The sequence below is a fragment of the Furipterus horrens genome, unplaced genomic scaffold, assembly GCF_987537825.1.
Source record: "Furipterus horrens unplaced genomic scaffold, mFurHor1.1.pri manual_scaffold_5, whole genome shotgun sequence".
In the NCBI taxonomy this organism is placed as follows: domain Eukaryota; kingdom Metazoa; phylum Chordata; class Mammalia; order Chiroptera; family Furipteridae; genus Furipterus; species Furipterus horrens.
Window position 1 is genome coordinate 135,714,199 of NW_028327175.1, and position 19,001 is coordinate 135,733,199.

Sequence of the window (19,001 nt, forward strand, 5' to 3'; positions counted from 1 at the left end):
AGCCACAGGGCAGGGCCATGGTGCTGCAGCCCCCAGGGTGGGCCAGGCTCTGAGCGGTGGCTGTGTGCTCACAGCCCTGAGAGCAAGGGATGTGGAATCATACCCAGCCCCGGGTTTTGCAGCCACTTACTGGCTGGGTTACCCTGGGGCTAAAGGGGCTTTCTTCCAAGGTGCACTCACCACAGGTCCCTGGGGGGCTGCGGGCCCCTCGAGGAGTCCTTCCCTCCTTTGCTGTCTCCTTTGCATCCCTTGGGCTGAGCTGACCTCCCTGGGTCTGGGGTCAGGCAGAGCTCGCTACCCATGCCCCGCACTTCTCCCTCCAGTTGCAGCCCTTCTGCCCAGAGAATGGGAGGTGACTGGGCACCAGGCTGCAGATCATTCATTCATTCATTCATTCAGTGCCTTCGTGTGCCAGGCACTGTCACGGGTCCTGGAATGCAGCTGTGACTGGGCCCTCCATCTGGCCCCCGACCTCCCTGACCCATCAGGGCCCCCTGGACAAATCTCTTCTGACCAGCGTTTTCTCCCTTTGGCTTGATCCACACAGGGACCTGAGTGAGAATGCCATCCAGGCTGTCCCCAGGAAGGCTTTCCGTGGAGCCACAGATCTCAAAAACTTGTGAGTACAGGCCTGGAATAGAGGGGGCTGGGGCTACAGGGCCAGCCCTGGCAGTATCCTTATGAGTGTCCAGGCAGCCAAGGCACTGGACTCTGAGGTGGCTGGAGCCAGCATGGTCTTCTGGAACAATATGGAGCCCGAGGAGACAGGCAGCCTTTGAGGACCGGGTTGAAGGGAATGTCTTGAACTGTGGGCTCCTCAGGTGATGTTCTTGGTCCATTTGAATGGATAGTCTCCATGCCCTTGCCTTTCAGTGGCCTGGGAGAGCTGGGCTTGAATCTTCTCTTTCAGACACTTATTGTATAAGCTGCCACAAGTCAGCTAACGTCACTGAACCTTGACATGTTGCTCTGTAAAGGGAGGCTGTCACACTTCCTCACAGGCTTGTTCTGAGGTTTCAATGAGACATGGCACTTTGTCCAATGCAATTTAAACGTAATGGTTTATTCTTATTCAAATGTATTCTAGTCCAGGCTACCACCTCCCTGCAGTCTGGCAGCTTCAGGGATGGCAAAGGCTTGGCATGCTTGTCACTCCCTGACCCCCTGCTCATGCCTGTAGCAGACACTGGTAATTGATCACAGCATTCTTTCCCAGGGAGCCCAGAGCCAAGCTTCAGTGTATTTCGGGAGCGGCACTCCAGGTAGCCACAGCTAGTCTGTCTCACTTGGCGCTCGGGCTGGAATCTGTCTGCCAGCTCTGGCTGCCATCGCTTCTGTGACTGACTCATTTTTCAGTTGCCAGCACCCTCTAGGTGGTCTCCAAACTGGGGCAGGGCGCCTGCTCCCCAGGAGATATGCGAGGTTATGTAGAGGAATATAATAAAGCTTTTGTTTACATTTATTGTTTTAACCAAAAGTAAGGAATAACTTAAACTCTTACTATTCACTACTTGGATTGGTGCATTTGTACTGAACAAATGATGAGGGTCAGGACTCTTTAAAAAAAGTTGCATGGAGTGCCTGATAAAAATGTCTGACCCTCCCGGCTCTCAGCGGTGTGCCCTCCTCTCTGCACCCTTCCTTTGCTTCACAGACAGCTGGACAAGAACCAGATCAGCTGCATCGAGGAAGGGGCCTTCCGGGCACTCCGGGGGCTGGAGGTGCTGTAAGTAAAACACAGGGAGGGAAGCAGGTGCCAGGGCCCAGGCAGCAGGAGGTGGGGCCCTGGAGCAGTGCAGGAGGCAGGGGACTTGGAGGCAGGCTGCAGGCCCTCCTAGACTCATGCCCCTGAAGCCCAAGTGCCCACAGCAGTGGGGCCCAGGTTTACCCTGCTAATGATGACCCCCAGGTGATGGCTGTGTCTTCCAGGAGTTTGGGACACGTGGCTCTCTAAACCCCACTCCTTCCTTAAGCCAGCCTAAGCCCGCACACATGCTGTTCCTCTCCTTGCTCCTCTCCCGTGCCCTCCCAGACTCGGGGCTTGTGGTGCAGCTGCCTCCTACTCACTGGCTCCGCCCAGGGCCTCCCTGCGGTGGCTCCATACGTTATGCTCTTTGGTGTGGCCCCCGGGTCCAGCCCAGGGCTGGTGCAGCTGGAAGGTGGACCGTGGAACACAACAGGGGAGCCTGCCTGCTTGTCAGAGAGAAGGCCTGCTTTCCCTCCACAGGGGCTCCTGCGGACGGAGGCTGACTGACTCTGGTTCCCCCGACAGGACACTCAATAACAACAACATCACCACCATCCCCGTGTCCAGCTTCAACCACATGCCCAAGCTGCGGACCTTGTGAGTCAGCTCAGGGGGTGGGGTGGGTGCACAGCGAGCGTGGCTGGTGCCAGGGCAGGGGGAACAGGGGTCGGAGGCCTCCACAGGCAGGGCGGGGCTCCTTCTCTGTGCCCCCAGTGACCAGCCAGGGTGGGCTGATGGCAGGTGGAGTCAGGGGAGTTCATATAAATTGAAAGGACGTTGAATGCCATTTATATTTGATTTTTCCTTGGACAACAAATGATTTCTTTTTGTGTTCAAAAATGATTTACGTGATTTGGGGCAGTGGGTCTGTGTGAGTTCAGGGAGGTGAATCCACATGCGCTGGGCAAGATCCAGCCGAGGGGGGGCACAGAGCATGCCAGGGGCACAGGCCGCCACTGGGGAGTCCCCTGGGGCTGGGCATAGTCCCCGAGTTGGAGCTGCGGGCTGGCTGCACATACACTATGCTTGGGTTGAGTGCAGCACAGGGCTTGGCCCCTCCTGCATAGAGGGGAGCCCACTCTTTGGCTGGGGTCTGGGGGCTCAGGTGGGCTGTGAGCGCCCCTGTGCCCCTGCAGCCGCCTGCACTCCAACCACCTGTTCTGCGACTGCCACCTGGCCTGGCTCTCCCAGTGGCTGAGGCAGCGGCCAACCATCGGGCTCTTCACCCAATGCTCGGGCCCCGCCAGCCTCCGCGGCCTCAATGTGGCCGAGGTCCAGAAGAGCGAGTTCAGCTGCTCAGGTGGGTGCAGGCCTGCTGGGGCTCTCGGCTGCCCATCACCTGCCTCCCTCTGCCCCTCCATCTCCTTCCCCTCCCCACGACTTCCTGTCACCACCACACATGAATGCCTGGCCCACCCAACCTCCTGTCCTATCCATCACCTCCTGTCCCTACTCATCACCTTCTTTCTTTACCCATCCTTACCTGTCTCCTCCTGTGCCCACCATCTCCCCCTCCCGTCCATCTTTTATCTCCTGTTCTCACCCATTGCCTGTGTCTCTACAAATCACCTCTGGCCTTCACTCCTTTTTCCCTCCTGCCCCAACCCGTCCTCTCTTCCCCTCACTTCCTCTTGTCCTCATTGTCTCCTTCTGTCCCCCTACTTTCCCTCCTCCTATCACCACCTCTTCCTTCCTGTGATTGCCTCACTCCTGCTACCCTGAAAAGTCATTGAAGTGGCCCATCTAGCCTTGGCTTGAGATGAGGTGAGCTCCAGAATCTGTGTGCCCCCCATCGTCTACCTGGGGTCTCATGAGAACCTCCTGCCTCTCCCTACCCCCCATTCTTCTCTGGCCCCTTTGATCTCCATACTGCCCCCAGAAAGACCTAAAAGGATTTTCAAGTCTGGGCAGGTCACTGCTGCCTAGTGCTCACTGGCCCCCTGGTCTCCTGGGAGAGTCCTAACTGCCCTCAGCCTCTGCAAGGCCGGGGCAGGGTCATCCCAGCTTCCCTGCCACCCCGAAACCTTTTCACTCCGTGTGTTCCAGCTGGGCCCTCCTCTGCCCCTCCCTGGAGCAGGGGCCTCCCACCGGGCCTCCTCAAAGGCTGTTCCCCTGTAGGCACAGCCTTCCTGCCTTGTTGCCTGCTGACTCCCTCTCACTCACAGAGCTCGGGGAGCCTTCTCTGAGCCCGGGGCGGTCCCCGATCGACTGTAAGTTCCGTGAGCATGTGGGATACGCATGTTGTGGTTTCTGGCCACGTCCCCAGCACTTTGCCTGGCTTGGCAGAGAGATGCTCAAGAAATGTTTGCTGAGTGAGTGCACAGTTCTCAGGTTCACCACAGAGGGCTAGGGCTGTCCACTTCTCCTGGCCCCGTGGACTCTGAGCCAGCCAGCCGCGTTGAGCTCTGAGGGCTCAGCGTGTGCTGGGCTCAGCCTCCCCTCCTCCGTGGGCGGCTCACCTCGCACAGCGCCGGCAGCGCCTGAGGTTGCTCTGAGCCCTCTGTGCTCAGGGCCACTGTGTGTGCACGTGAGTGTGCGTGTGCGAGGGTATGTGGGTGTGTGAGCGTGCCTATGTGACTGTGTGAGTGTATGTGGAGACAGTATGTGAATGTGTATGTGTAAGAATGTGTGAGCATGTTTTGAGTGTGTGGTTGAGACTGTGTGTGTATGTGTGAGAGTGTGTGAGCGTGTGTGTGCACATTGGTACGTACTCACGTGTGAGAGGAGCCAGGGCTAATGCTGCTCCTCTGAGTGATTACAGCTGCCACAGCTTTTAGGAAGAGGAGTGGATAATTCACTTGGACAATTCTTATTTTGAAATGAAACCCTTTTCTTTGCATTTAGAATACCCCGGTTTCTGTCATCGGGGAGTCTCCAGGGTTTGTTCACCCTGACAACCGCTCTCCTGAGAAGGGCACTTTCACAATTTGTCAGAAGCCCTCAGAACTTTGTCTCCTTTGATCTTGGCACCCACCATTCGGGGGAGCCAAGGAAAGGATTAGAGGTTAAAACTGGTGGGGCCTGGCTGGGTGGTTCATTGATTGGTGCCTTGTCCTGTACACCAGAAAGTTGAGGGTTTGATCCTCGGTCAGGGCGCAGCTGGAGTGTATGCAAGAGGCAACAACTAGATATTTCTCTCTCACATCAGTTTCCCTCCCCCCCTCTCGCTCCCCCTTCTTCTCTCTCTAAAATCAATAAACATATCCTTGATTGAGGATTAAAAAAAACACTGGTGGGAGTGTAAATTGGCTCAGCCACTTCCCACAGCTGTTTAGCAGAATCTATAAAAGCCCAACATATGTCTACCCGTGACCCTGCAGCTCCACTGCTGGGTATGTGCATATGCTCTGTGAACACATGTGTCCAAGAATATCCAAGGCAGCTTTCTGCAAAATAGCCCCGAGTTGGAGACAACACACATGCCCACCCACAAGGGGGTGGATTAACTAATTAGGACTTACCTGTACAATAGAACACTAGTAGCATTCCAAAAGAACAAACTACTGATTATACACACAACATGGGTGAATCTCAAAGATTTTCTATTGAGCAAAAGAAGCCAGATACAAGAGAACCTGCCGTCTGGTTTTGCTTATGGGAAGTCCACAAACAAGCAGAACAAATCTTTGGTGCTAGAGCTCAGAATTATGGTTACCCTGAGGAAGGGGCAGATGAGCCATCTTGGGTGGTAGAAATGTTCCATGTCTAGGGGACAGTTCTGTGGGCGTATCCGTAAGTGGAAATCAGCCAGCTCTACACTGAAGACAGTGCACTCTCTATAACTTATACTTTAAAGTAATTGATCAGACACTGGGCTTCATCTTGGTTTTAGCACCTATCCGCTGTGGGGTTTTCCACAAATTAATTAATATCAAGGACTCTGTTTTTTCACCTGTAAAATGGCCATAATAATATCATGCTCCTCCTAGGTTAAACAGTAGGATTAAAGAACGTGTACAACACTTATCACAGCATGTGGCACAGAGTGAATGCTAGGCAAATTTAGTCATTGTCATCCTTCAGTGACGGATGAGGAGACTTAGGCCTAATAGTGCTGAGTGACTTGGACAAGAACCTGGAGCTTTAGAATTTAGAATAGGGCTTCCTAGCATGTGAATCACACTCTTATGCAGTTAGGTTCAGATTCAAGTTCAGCAAACATCGGACAAGTACCTCTATGTGCCAGGTGCCCACAGAGTTACATTGGAGTTCTTGGTGATCTTTGGTTCATCATCACCCAGAAACACCATGTGCCCTGTCCCTACTCATCAGTGTGTACCTCAGGAGGGAGGTGCTGACACAGGACACCCTGAGGTCACAGCCCACTGTTTCCACAGGCCAGGGGGAGGCAGGGCACGTGCCTTCCTGCACCCTCTCCTCCGGCTCCTGCCCGGCCATGTGCACCTGCAGCAATGGCATTGTGGACTGTCGTGGCAAAGGCCTCACCGCTATCCCTGCCAACCTGCCCGAGACCATGACGGAGATGTGAGTAGGACAGGCACAGGGACGCAGGCCCTGGGGCGGGGCCAGGCTCTGGTGGTCCAGTGAAGAGCTGGAGCGGGCACTAGCCCAGGGCTTGCCCTAGGGCCCTCCAGTGCAAAATGAGGAGATCTAGTTTGCTTTGGCTGGCTGAGCTCTCTGCCCAAGGCTGGGCAGCTCTGGAGGGCTGGAAAGGGGTGTTCCTCTGTGGTCCATCTGTCCAGCCCAGCTGGGTGAGTCTGCTAGAATTGGTTTCTTAGTATTAGCATCATTCATGGGCCGCTTTTAGCCATGGCAGCCAAGGATAATGGAGCTCCCATCACAGCAGCCCCTTTTCTCTGCTGTGCCAGCTCACTGGCTCCAGACAGTGGATGGGAGCAGGGCAGGGGGACAAAGGGCCTGGCTTGAGCCCAGCAGGCAACAACTGGGACTGGGCCGATCTGACCTGGCACCTCCTCTGTTCTCTCCTTGCAGCCGCCTGGAGCTCAACGGAATCAAGTCCATCCCCCCGGGAGCCTTCTCTCCCTACAGAAAACTGCGGCGCATGTGAGTGCCTCCCACTGCTTCCTGAGAGTTGGCACAGGGCAGGAGCAAGAGCCGGGACCTGGCATGCATAGCCCTGGGCAGGTCCTGACACTGCCTCTGATGGCTGAGAGGCCCCGGGCAAGGTGCTCTCTGGCATTCCTGCCCCTTAGGTGGCTCATCTGTGACATGAGGATGACAGTGGTGTGACCTCCTTGCAGGGCTATCCTGAGGCCTAAATGTTGAGCCGAAGCCTGGCATATGATTAGAAGTGACTGTCATCCTCCCATTTCAGCTTAGGCACCAGTAGGAGCTACTGTGTTCATTAGAGGCAATGTAGGGGACAGCTGGGAGGTGGGGGAAAGCTTTGTCAAAACCAGACCAAGCCTGGAGTGTTCTGTCCATGCACAGGGTGATAGTGGCCATGGGTTAGTCTGATGCAAGAGAGAACGGGCCCCTCACTTTTCTAATTTCAAAGAAGCCCCTGCCCTCACATGGCATCTGGGAGGGAGAGGGGACCAGGCAGGGCTTGATGGCCACTGAGGGATTCAGCCACCCTCTCTCCTGCTCACTGTGCAGAGACCTGAGCAACAACCAGATCACAGAGATCGCTCCTGATGCCTTCCAGGGCCTCCGCTCCCTGAACTCACTGTAAGTAGCAGCACCAAGGCCCCTGCAGGGGTCCAGGGTGTCCCCCAAGGAGGCAGCAGAGCCCGAGGCCCCTCTGGTGGGTGCTGGAGGGAGAGAGAGCACAGCCGCCCCACCCCCACACCTGACCTCAACAGGTTTTCCTTTGGCTGCAAAGTCCAGGCCTGCTGTGTGTCCAGCACACTCTTCTTCACTGGTGGACCCTCTGCAGCTGGGAGTCGGGAGGGAATCAAGGACTGAGTGCATGAAAAATCTAGGTGGAGCTGTTGCCTTGGCAACTGCGATGCTTTTTCCACCACAGTGGGGATTTTCCCAGCATTCTTTAGAGCAGCCACTTGACCTGGCCCAGCTTTCATGTTGGCCCTTCCTCCCCACAGAGGCCCAGCACTCTGTGCTCCTGAGCCTTCCCCAGGTCACCTACCATGACAGTAACCACCAGCTTTAATTGTGACATTCGTCACACCTGTACCTTTCATCCCAAACATGCTCTGATCCCAAATTGTGGTGGTAATGCAAAGACAGTGTTAACCTTCACCTTTCTCCAGTATTTCCCTTTCTCAAGGGTTTACTGGGGGGCGGGGATGTCTGTCAATCCATAAAACATCATGCAGGATTAAAAATTTATCTCAGAAGAATAAAAATTAAATTTAGCACACCAAAAATAATTCATCTTGGAAGTGTGACTTCATCATCTCTCTTTTTCCAAGAACCCTTGCTTATCCCTCACACCCCCATTCCTATGTTCTCCAAGCCCCTCACTCCGAGGTCCCACGGCTCTTTGTCTGTATAGAGTGTGCACTCAAGCTGCCCTGCAGTCAGGTGAGCTCCGCGTTGGTAGGGCCTTTTGTTACTCTTAGGAATGGTGTTTTAACCTGTCCCCAGGCAGCCCTGGACACATGCCTCATGTAGATTAGGGTCCCAGGAAGTAGAACAGGATGGAGCTCCCTGTTGGTGAGTGCAGGAGGTGGCCAGATCATGCCTTATATGTATACCTTCTCTCGGAGTCAAGTCCAAGGTGGTGGGCTCCTGTGAATGGCACTGCTTAGATTGTGCAGCGTATGACCTACCCAGCACTGCATGACTGCCTGGGATGGGCCACTATTGTTGGCTCAGGTGATCAGGTCCGTGAGGTGGCCTTCCAAAATGCAGGGCTCTTCCTTAGAGAAGTGAATGAGTCTTCTTCTAAATCAGAGATGACAGTAACCCAGCTCAGTGGGTTTCTCTTGCTCTTGGGAACCTTGTCACAGCCATCTCCCCATCCTATGGGAGCTTTTGTGTGAGGTCATGCAAAGAGATCTCATTAACAGTGTCCACTCTGGGTGACCCTGATGTTGTCTCCCTCCTGCATCAACTCCTGTCCTCTCCACACCTTTATCCATAGAACAGATTGGGGGATCTTTCCAAATGGGAACCTTTATATATATATATTTGACTATGCTATTACAGTTGTCCCCAAATTTCCCCCTATGCCCCCCTCTGACCAGTACCTTCCTTACCTCCAGCAATCCCCCCTTAGTTCATATTCATCGGTCATACATATAAGTTATTTGGCTTCTTCATTTCTTATACTATTATTAACATCCCCCTGTCTATTTTTTAAACATCAGTTATGCTTCTTAATCCCTGCACCATTTCCCCCATTCTTCCCCTTCCCCTTCCCAGCTGATAATCCTCGAAAAGATCTCCATACCTATGGTTCTGTTCCTGTTCTGTTTGTTTGCTTAGTTTGTTTATTTTCTAGGTTCAGTTGGTGATAGTTGTGAATTTGTTGCCATTTTGATGTTCGTAGTTTTTTTTTTAAGACTTTATTTATTTATTTTTAGTGAGAGGGAAGGAGGGAAAAAGAGAGGGAGAGAAGCATCTATGTATGGTTGCCTCTCACACTCCCCCAACTGGGGACCTGACCCTCAACCCAGGTGTGTGCCCTGAATGGTAATCGAACTGTAGACCCTTTGGTTCTCAGGCTGGTGCTCAATCCATTGAGCCATACCAGCCAAGGCCTAATGTCCATAGTTTTGATCTTCTTCTTTTTCTTACATAAGTCCCTTTAACTTTTCATGTAATAATGGCTTGGTGATGATGAACTCCATTAGTTGTTTTTTTTTTTTTTTTTTTCTGGGAAGCACTTCATCTGCCCCTCCATTCTAAATGATAGCTTTGCTGGATAGAGTAATCTTGGTTGTGGGTCCTTGCTTTTCATCACTCTGAATACGTACTTCTTGCTAGTCCTTTCTTGCCTACAAAGTTTCTTTTGAGAAATCAGCTGATAGTCTCATGGGAACTCCTTTGTAGGTGACTGTCTGCCTTTCTCTTGCAGCTTTTAAGATTCTCTCTTTATCTTGAACCATTGGCATTTTAATTATGATGTGTCTTGGTGTGGTCCTTTTGGGTCCAACTTGTTTGGGACTCTGTGCTTCCTGGACTTGTATGTCTATTTCCTTCACCAAATTAGGGAAGTTTTCTTTCACCACCAAGGCAACAGCTGGAAGAAAACTGGTAGCATACGGGATGAAGTGACTGGGAACAGAGTGAGAGTTGGGCAAACCTCCAGAAGCAAGACAGTGGCATTGTCACCTCTCCAACCCATGCCCCCCAACAGAGCCACAAAGCAGTGGAACAGGTGGCCCTGCCTAAGGCTCTGCCCCACACAATTTACAGGTGCCTTTTCTACAATAGGCACCACTACTAAGACAGGGAGTCAAAGCAGCTCTACCCAATACACAAAAACAAACACAGGGGGACTGCCAAATTGAGGAGACAAAGAAATATGGCCCAAATGAAAGAACAGAACAAAACCCCAGGAAAATAACTAAATGAAACAGAAATAACCAACCTATCAGATGTAGAGTTCAAAACACTGGTGATTAGGATATTCAAAGAACTTATTGAGTACAGCAACAACATAAAGGAAGAAATGAAGGTTATACCACATGAAATAAAGAAAAATCTACAGAGAAACATCATTGGAGGGGAGGAAGCCAGGATTCAAATCAAAGATTTGGAACATAAGGAAGAAATAAGCACTCAAACAGAATGACAAGAAGAAAAAAGAATTAAAAAAAAATAAGGATAGTATAAGGACCCTCTGGTACATCTCCAAACGTACCAACATCCAAATCATGGGGGTGCCAGGAGAAGAGGAAGATCAAGGAATAGAAAATTTATTTGAAAAAATAATCAATGAAAACTTCCAAATGGGACCCTTTTCACATCTCAGAGGCTTCCTGGTGCTGGATGAGTGAAATCCAAGCTTCTGTCCCATCTGTTTCCTCCACTTGAGCCACACTGGGGCTCCCCCACTGCCAGCCTGGGTCCCATTGCTGGGACTTTGCCCTCCTCTGGGAATGATCTGGAAGCCATGTTTGAAGAGAAAGCACACATTGCTTTTGCTTAAACTGAATGTGTCAGCTGCAGGGGGTGGGGGATGTCATGGGGGCTGCTTGTAATATTGGGAATGAAATACACCCCACTCCCCAAACTCCTTGATTCTTCTGTTGTCTGCATGAACTCATTCCTGCCTGCCTTTGTTTTTTGAACCTCTGCTTTGTTTCCCTTATTACACAGAATTCATGCTCAATGTACCGAAGTATAAAAAACCTGCTTGCAATCCCACCACCTGAATCTTAGCACAGCTGGCACCTTGTCTGTTTCTTCCTGGTGTTTTACCTGCGCTGGACAGACTTGCTTGACATGCTAGTGCTCATATGTTAACTATTCCTGCCCATGAGATGTTTCTCTTCTTTGAACAGCCTCCCTATGGATCCCAGATCAGGTTAATTTCCCATGAGGGTTCCCACAAAGTCCCTTTTGCAGGCCTCTGTGGGATCCGTGTGTGGGGGCCGAGAGCGCGGGCTATGCCTGCAGTAATGGGGTGATGGCCACCTCATTACTGCAACTTTACCACTTTACTGCCATCTGCTGGCAACTTGTTACAACAAACCTACACTGCACCGCTACCGTGGCTCAGTGGTGGTGCCCAGCGGGCGGGCTGTCCTCTAACTCTCCCTTTCTGCTGCCTTTTCTCCAGGGTCCTGTATGGCAACAAGATCACAGACCTCCCCCGGGGTGTGTTTGGAGGCCTGTACACCCTACAGCTCCTGTAAGGACCTTTCTGATGGTGTGCTTGGGCAGGGCCCTGGGAGGGAGCCAGTATTCCTCTGGCCTTTCAGACCGGCCTTCCCACCTCTCGGGGGTGTGGGGCTCACTTGAAGCAAGGAGCTTGAAGGATGGCAGGTGTAGTAGGGCTGTGACAGGCTTTGGGGCTCTGCAGAGGCTAGAGAGGGAGGGGAGGGGACTCGGAGCTGATCGCAGGATGCCTGCACTGAGAGGCTCCTGTTCCTAGGTCAGCATGGGTGGGAGAGGGCTACCTCCTGCAGGGGACACCCAGGCCCAGCTCAGCCTCCTTGAACTGTCAGGGTTCAGGCAAGGTTCTCCCTCAGGACCCAAGAGGCACGGAACCCAAGCTCCAACTCAGCTGCCTGGGGAACCCAGCTGAACTCTAGGAAGGACAAGAAGCCTCTCAAAGGCCTTTGGGAGGTGGCTTTGCTCTGTGCGCTCTGATTTCCCAGAATGCTGTGGGGCACCTCTTGCAGTTCCTTGAAAGAGAGAAGGGTGGGTGGCTAAGGTGGTCGCTGTGCGTGGAGAAGGCAGTCAGAGTTCTTGGCTCCTCTGCATGAAGGGGACACCCAGGCGGCCGGATCCCCTGTGCCTGCTCAGCACCTAGGAGGGTGCCCAGGACATGTTGGTGAGTCTGCTGCTGTGCCTCTCCCCTCACCACCTGGCCCTGGCTCTGCCCACAGGCTCTTGAACGCCAACAAGATCAACTGTATCCGGCCTGACACCTTCCAAGACCTACAGAACCTCTCGCTTCTTTCCCTGTATGACAACAAGATCCAGAGTCTCGCCAAGGGTACCTTCACCTCCCTGCGGGCCATCCAGACCCTGTGAGTGCCCTCAGCCCTCCTCTCCTCTACCCCAGCAGGTGGGCCTGCGGGGAGGTAACAGCCTGCTGGTAAAGGCAACTGTCTTATCCTGTGCCTTTTACTCCCCAGGAAGGGTCTCTTATGGAGGAAAGAGCATAGGCTCTGGGTTAGACAGTCTTTGGTTCAAATCCCAATTATGTCTCATGTTGGCTGTGTGACCCTGGGCAAGTTAATTTGCTTCTCTGGGCCTCAGTTTACTCATGCTTAAAATGAGGATATCATCTTCATAGGATTGTTATGAGATTAAAGGGGATGTTTGTACAGAGCTTAGCTCATTGTGTTCTTAAATGCTGGCTACAGTTAATAATAATAATAATAATAACCATTGATTCTAAGACACATGTTTCCCCATTAATAGCTCTGAAATTGAGATACATTTTGTCATTGATGGCATATCACTTAGTTGACAGCATGTTGCTCTTTTGTTGTTTTTCTTTTTCGATAATGCATAAAATAGTACATCTTACAATTGAGAATGCCTTAAATCAGATGAAATCTAGTCATGGCAATGATGATTATAAATTTAAAATTAGAGGGCAGCAGCTCTAGGAGTTTGTTTCTATTCTTTTATTATTGAATATTACAGACATATTAGAAGTAGTGCAATGATGCTCCCAGCACTCAGCACCCGACCATAACTCATGGCCAGTCGTCTTTCATCTGCATTTCCCCCTCTTCCATGCCTCCCTTGTTCCTTGCAGTTTATTTGCTGAAGACCCTGCACCATTGGTTTCGTGGAGTTTCCCCAAGTGTGGAGTTTCCCCAAGTATGGACTTTCCTGATTGTGTTCGCCATGGTGTAGCTCCCACACTCCTCTGTCCTGTCTATGCCCTGCAGACACAAATTACATGTAGGAGCTTTGTCGGGTTCCGGTTTTTTTCCCTTCTTTTCTTGGCAAGATGACATCATAGGTAGGACCATGGACCTGTCTGGCTGTCTCCCTTTTTGTAATTAACACAGCCATTGATCTTACTGCCTGGACCCATTTATTCATTAGGGTTCCCGAAATGGTGCTATTTCAATTCTAGCATTCCTTCTTCATTTGATAATGAGGTTGTGGTTATGGTTTTAAAAAGAACCCTTTATGTTTTAGCTGGAATGCTTTTGTAGAGGGAAATCGCCTGTCATCTACTGCTTGGTTAAACTGAGGCACTTGTGTGGTGGTCTTCATTCTCCGTCTTTAATTCTGGGCCCTGTAGCTTGACTGGATGTGTTGACCTGTGGGTCCGATGATGTGTGATTAATGAGCATTTATTGTTGATATTGTCACAGCCATTGTAGCCACTGCCATCCCTGCCACATTGTTGATCCACTGAGCGGTGCTTTCCCTCAGATAATATCTGCCCCGAATGCTGGGATAGGTGTAGCTCCTCCTCCCTGGGGGCCCTGCACGTCAGCTGGGGTGTCAGCCACGAGGACAAACTCATTAAAGCCCACCAACCGGCCTGCAGCCCACTCCTGCTAATTAATCTGCTTAGAGTCAGAGAGAGGAGGATGGCGCACCATGGGGAAATCTTGCCAAGTATGTGAAATTAGAGGTGACAGGCGGACTTGGGCAAGGTGGATTACTTTACACAGCTGGCAGAAGGTTTGAGAGAAACACACGTAAGGAGATTTCAAGGCCAAGTACCCCCGCACAGGAAAGCTTGGGTGGGAGATGGCACTGGCTGGCACATGAGGAGCTGTCTTCCTCTCAAGGTGAGAGAAGAGTGACTAAATGTAATAGATGTGCTTCCTGAAGGTGGCCTCCTTCTATGTCCATCTACCTGGCTGGGTTTCAGAGATGACTTCTGCCCTCCTGGCACCATCCCTGAGGTCTTAGCCACTGCCACCAGGGCAAAAGAGGGCACAAAGCTGGCGCAGAATGTCAACACATTGTTGACCTGCAGTTTTACGTAGAAGGCATCTCATGTCACTGGCTATTATTTCATAATTGAGTATGAAAGGTGAAACAATCTAATAAACTTCAGTATACTTTATTTATACACAATGAATTGAAATGAAACTTTGTACATATCTTCTATATAAATTTTAATAATTTTTTTGCATGACAAACTGTATAGCAATCACCTACATGCAATGGTACACAACAGGTTTTGCAAATATCTTTTGTTTCAGTGTGCTTTCCTTTTGAAGAGCATACTCTGCATGTTCTAGTTGGATTCTTTTTTACACAAGAGATTATTTTTTCTAAAATGTGGTCTTTTAGTTGTCCTGAAAGCCTGAATGGTGAATCAATGTAAGTTACCAGAAGAAGTGCCAGGCTCTGTGCTGCATTCATTTGCATCAGCAGCTATCCATTTCCTAGCTACTTCTCGTAGAAATTTTTTGTATCTTATTTTATTTTGAAAATTGTAATTACAGTAAATTTTGAATGCATTGAATAAAGTGCAGTTGATCAGAAAGAATGCTGCTTTTTTATACCACTTTATATTTTTCAAAAGATACTGCTGTTTGCCAAATACTGGTCTGCTCGATAGACTCCTTTCATGATCTGTTGTAGTCTAATATGCATGCAGGCTTAACTGTGTCTTCCATAGAATTCCTCTTTTACTTTCCAGTGGATTCCATAGAGGCATTGTGAATAGTTGATATTATATTCACTAGTCTTTTATCTTTCCATGATATAAGAACAATGGATCCTTTCTGTAAAAACGTCATTTCCCCTCTCTGAAGATTCTTTGACTTATCTTTTAGGACCTTTGGCAAACCACGGTTCTCCCTTATGGTACCACAGATTAGTGTTTTCTCTTCTAATAATATTTCAGCTGTAGAAATGCTATTATAATAATTATTTTGATATACCTGGTGCCAAGAATCAAGATATGGTTCCAAGACAGATAATATAGTTTCTTGTAGCTTTTTTGCCTTCACCCAAATAGATCTCGAAGTTGCAAATGTAGTCAGTCTCACTTTCACAAAGCATTCTCACTAAAATCCCATATTTTGTTATCTTTGCTGGGTTATATGTTCTGAAGCTGATACGTTATCTATATGGTACCATTGCTTCATCTAGGGATAACTCCTGTTTAGGTATATATGAAGACTGAACTTTTGGAATAAAGTAATCCAAAAGAGGTCTGTCTTCACTAGGTGTATTTTGTGAATTATCACTAAGATGAAAAAATGTAAGAATTTGCTCAAACCTCTTTCTGCCCATAGCTGTAGGAAATCTTGGTGCTTCAACCAAAGGGTCTGTTGACCAGTAATCTCTCCAATATGATTTTTTAGTTTGTCCCATCAATAAACTGAGAAACTTCTTTATATTGCTAGTGGTAACTTCTGTCCATGGTAAAGTTTTAGTAGAGTTTTTATAAAACTGTTCCATTTGGCGGTGGTATAAATTGGTTTGAGAAACTAAATCCAAAAAATCATTATCAAAAACTAAATCCGTCACTTCACTGATGTTCTGTGGATCACTAAGTTCGACAGTTACACCAGAAATATTTGAATAATCCTCTGAAGTTGGTGTAATATCATTTTTAATCCACTCTTCTTCAAAATCACTTTCACTTTCAGATTCTATCACATTTCTTTTTTGCCATTTTGGTGGTCTAATATCAGATTGATAACTGTCTTCCGATAAACTGTCAGTTTCCAAATCACTACAATATATTTCAAAATCACTTGGACAATCAGATAAAACATCTGCATATAATTCATTGAAAAAATCTTCACTGTCATGATCCATCATGGCTGAAATTTTTGTAACACTAAATTTGTGACAAAAACCTAAATATCAAGAAAAGTAATTTTTTTATAATTAAGTGAACACAATTGAACAAGATGAAGAAAGATTTTACAATATCCTATATTACCCTGAATTTTAGAAATCAAAATAGCTAATGCAAGTGCAAATACAAGCTAACTCACAACCGGTCAACAACATTCGGGTGTGAAAACATGAGTTAACTTGTGACTGATCAACAATGTTTGGGTGTGAAAACATGGCTTAATTCAGGACTGGCCAACAATGTTTGGGTGTGAAAACACAAGTTAACTGGTGACCAGCCAACAATGTTTGGGCTTGAACACATGAGTTAACTCGTGACCGGTAAACAATGTGTTAAAACAAGAAGGCTTCCAATAGGCAAGATATATTATGTACCACATATCATATATATCATATAATATATAATATATGATAACTAATAGTAATACTGATGACAATAATTGCCGCTGTTTATTGAGCCCTTGCTAAATGCCAGAATACTGCTCCCTGTGTGTCTTATCTGAACACTTACAATGCCCTATGGAAATAGGTGCAATCATCCCTGACTTTACTTACAAGGAAACTGAGGTAGGGATGGGTTACATGACTTACCTAAGGTCACACAAGCATGTTGGGTGACAGCCCAACAAAAGCAGGGATTTGGTCCCACGCATCTCTTCAGCATCACTAAGAAAGTAGTTGCCTTCCCTCTCATTATGAGAATAGACCTCATTAATTTCAGGGTGTGAAAGAAAACTGGACTTTCATGAACAACTATCACCCATTCACAACTGGAGTACGGTTTGAAACAAGATTAAAAGAAACACAAATCCAAGATACAGTCAGATATTACTGTTTCAGCCTCAGAGGTCAAACCCCTAGACTGAGTCTGATGGCAGACCTGAGCAGATTTAAACTCCCCAAATTTTGTCTGGTTTTCCCACAGCCCTGAGATCTGTGCTGAGTGCCTTATGCCACAGTATTGATTTTGCTGCAATATTACTTGCTCCAAAAGATTTTAAAAATTCTTTTAACAGCTTTCATAAGGTATATCATGCATACTGGGTAATCACCTGTTTTCATTGTACAATTCAATGATTCTTACTCATTTGCAATGGTTCAACTACCATCACAATTCCAGTTTTAGAACATTCCCATCACCCCCACATTCCTTGTGCCCATTTATAATCAGTCCCTATTTCCAGCCCACCCCCAGGCAACTATTAATCTAATTTCCATCTCCCTAAGTTTGCCTTTTTTGGACATTTCATAAAAATGGTATCATACAATATATCATCTTTTGTGACTGACTTCTTTTGCTTAGCGTATTCTTTTTCAGGTTCATCTATATTGCAGTATGTATCATTATTTTATTTCTTTTTATTGTTATGTAATTTTCCATGGTATGGATAGACCACATTTTGTTTATCCATTCTAGTTGATGGACTTTTGAATATCCATTATGAGTAATGTTGCTATGAATATTCATTTATAAATCTTTGTCTAGATATGCTTTCATTTCTCCTAGAATTTCTAGGTCACATAGGAAATTTATGTTTAACATTTTCAGAAACTGCCACTGTATGCCAAAGTGGCCACACAAGTTTACATTCATGTGTTACAAGGGTTCAATTTCTCTACATTTTTGCCAATACATTTTTTGTCTTTTTGATCATAGCCATCCTAGTGGATATGAAGTAGTATCTCATTGTGGGTTTAATTTGACTAATAAGATTGGGCATCTGGCTCCAAAGATTTTTAGTTTTAACTTCTTAATGTGTATTTCAAGAAAGACACTGAGAGTCAGCCTTCTGGTCCACCTTCCTGTGCTAAAATGTTCACGGGGATAATCGCAGGCCGACATGTGCAGCACATTTCTGGATGTGCCTTTACTATGGTTAACTTTTTTCCAAATGGACATTTTTTCTTCCTCCTGAGCATTTTTCCTCCCCAGCTTCATGCCCTTTGCAAATTTTGGATTTTGTTTAGAATTTTGCTTAAAATTCTAGTTTGTGTCAAATACTTAAGTTTATACGAGAGGCGAATGGCCTCTGTGGGCGGGGGGGTTCAAGTTTTGTGGTTGGTTCTAACACAAATGGCTCTTAAAAAGGGTGTATTCTACTCTGTACCCCTTGAACATGCCTAAGTAACATAATTGAGTTGATTTTAAATAGAATTTTCTATCCAGATTGTGATAAAGGGTAGCAATTAGTTCAGGCAGAGGCCAGGCACTATGGAACAGAAAGATGTTGGTGGGTGGCTAGGAGGGTCCCAGAACAGTTTCTGAATCTCAGTGCTTTTTAAGTAAGCTACAGACTCTGCTGCAGGGAGTCAGCAAACATGGCTTCTCTGTGCAAATGGACAATTTCAATTGGGAAATTAATGTCAAACTGGATGCAAAAGGAGTGGGAGTGGCCTGGCCAACCTGGTAGAGCTGTAAGGAGCTGGCACTCAGGCAGGAAAGTGGGGGGCTCTGCAAAGGGGAAAGGCAGGCCCAGCTGGGCAGGGACGGCTCTGACCAGAGGCCATAGGGCAGAGGCCAAAGAGAGCAGCCAAGTTCTGAGCTGAACTGGGTGCAGGCCCTGTGCGGGGCAAGGCCTTTGTCTGGAGACCTCTGCACCCAGCATGGGGAGAGGCTGATACCAATAAGTGGCCTGAATTGATAGCAGTTGATGGAGGGAACGTGGCTAGAGCATGGTGAGCCCTCTGAGCCGGCCCTGCCCTATCTCTCTGTATTGTCATGTAGCAGCATTGGCTCTCAGAGATAACAGTCAGGACAGGTGCTGGAATCCTCTGCCTGGCTGTCTCAGGTTAGAAAGTGGGGCACACCCAGTACTGTGGTGGCCCAGACACAGCTGGAGCTGCTGGCTGCTGGGGCAGTTCAGACGTGGCTGCTCTGAGCCGTCTAGGG

General features: G+C 48.4%; 1 protein-coding gene across 1 annotated transcript in view; it reads left to right on the forward strand.

Annotated features, from left to right (window-relative positions):
• SLIT1 (slit guidance ligand 1) overlaps positions 1 to 19,001 on the forward strand; it is a 158,539-nt gene that overhangs the window by 103,567 nt on the left and 35,971 nt on the right. Inside the window, exons 5-13 of the mRNA XM_090277906.1 lie at positions 548 to 619; positions 1,655 to 1,726; positions 2,273 to 2,344; positions 2,884 to 3,047; positions 6,085 to 6,232; positions 6,701 to 6,772; positions 7,328 to 7,399; positions 11,424 to 11,495; positions 12,196 to 12,339. Coding sequence (XP_090134032.1) covers positions 548 to 619; positions 1,655 to 1,726; positions 2,273 to 2,344; positions 2,884 to 3,047; positions 6,085 to 6,232; positions 6,701 to 6,772; positions 7,328 to 7,399; positions 11,424 to 11,495; positions 12,196 to 12,339 — 888 coding nt within the window. The remainder of the gene's footprint in view (positions 1 to 547; positions 620 to 1,654; positions 1,727 to 2,272; positions 2,345 to 2,883; positions 3,048 to 6,084; positions 6,233 to 6,700; positions 6,773 to 7,327; positions 7,400 to 11,423; positions 11,496 to 12,195; positions 12,340 to 19,001) is intronic.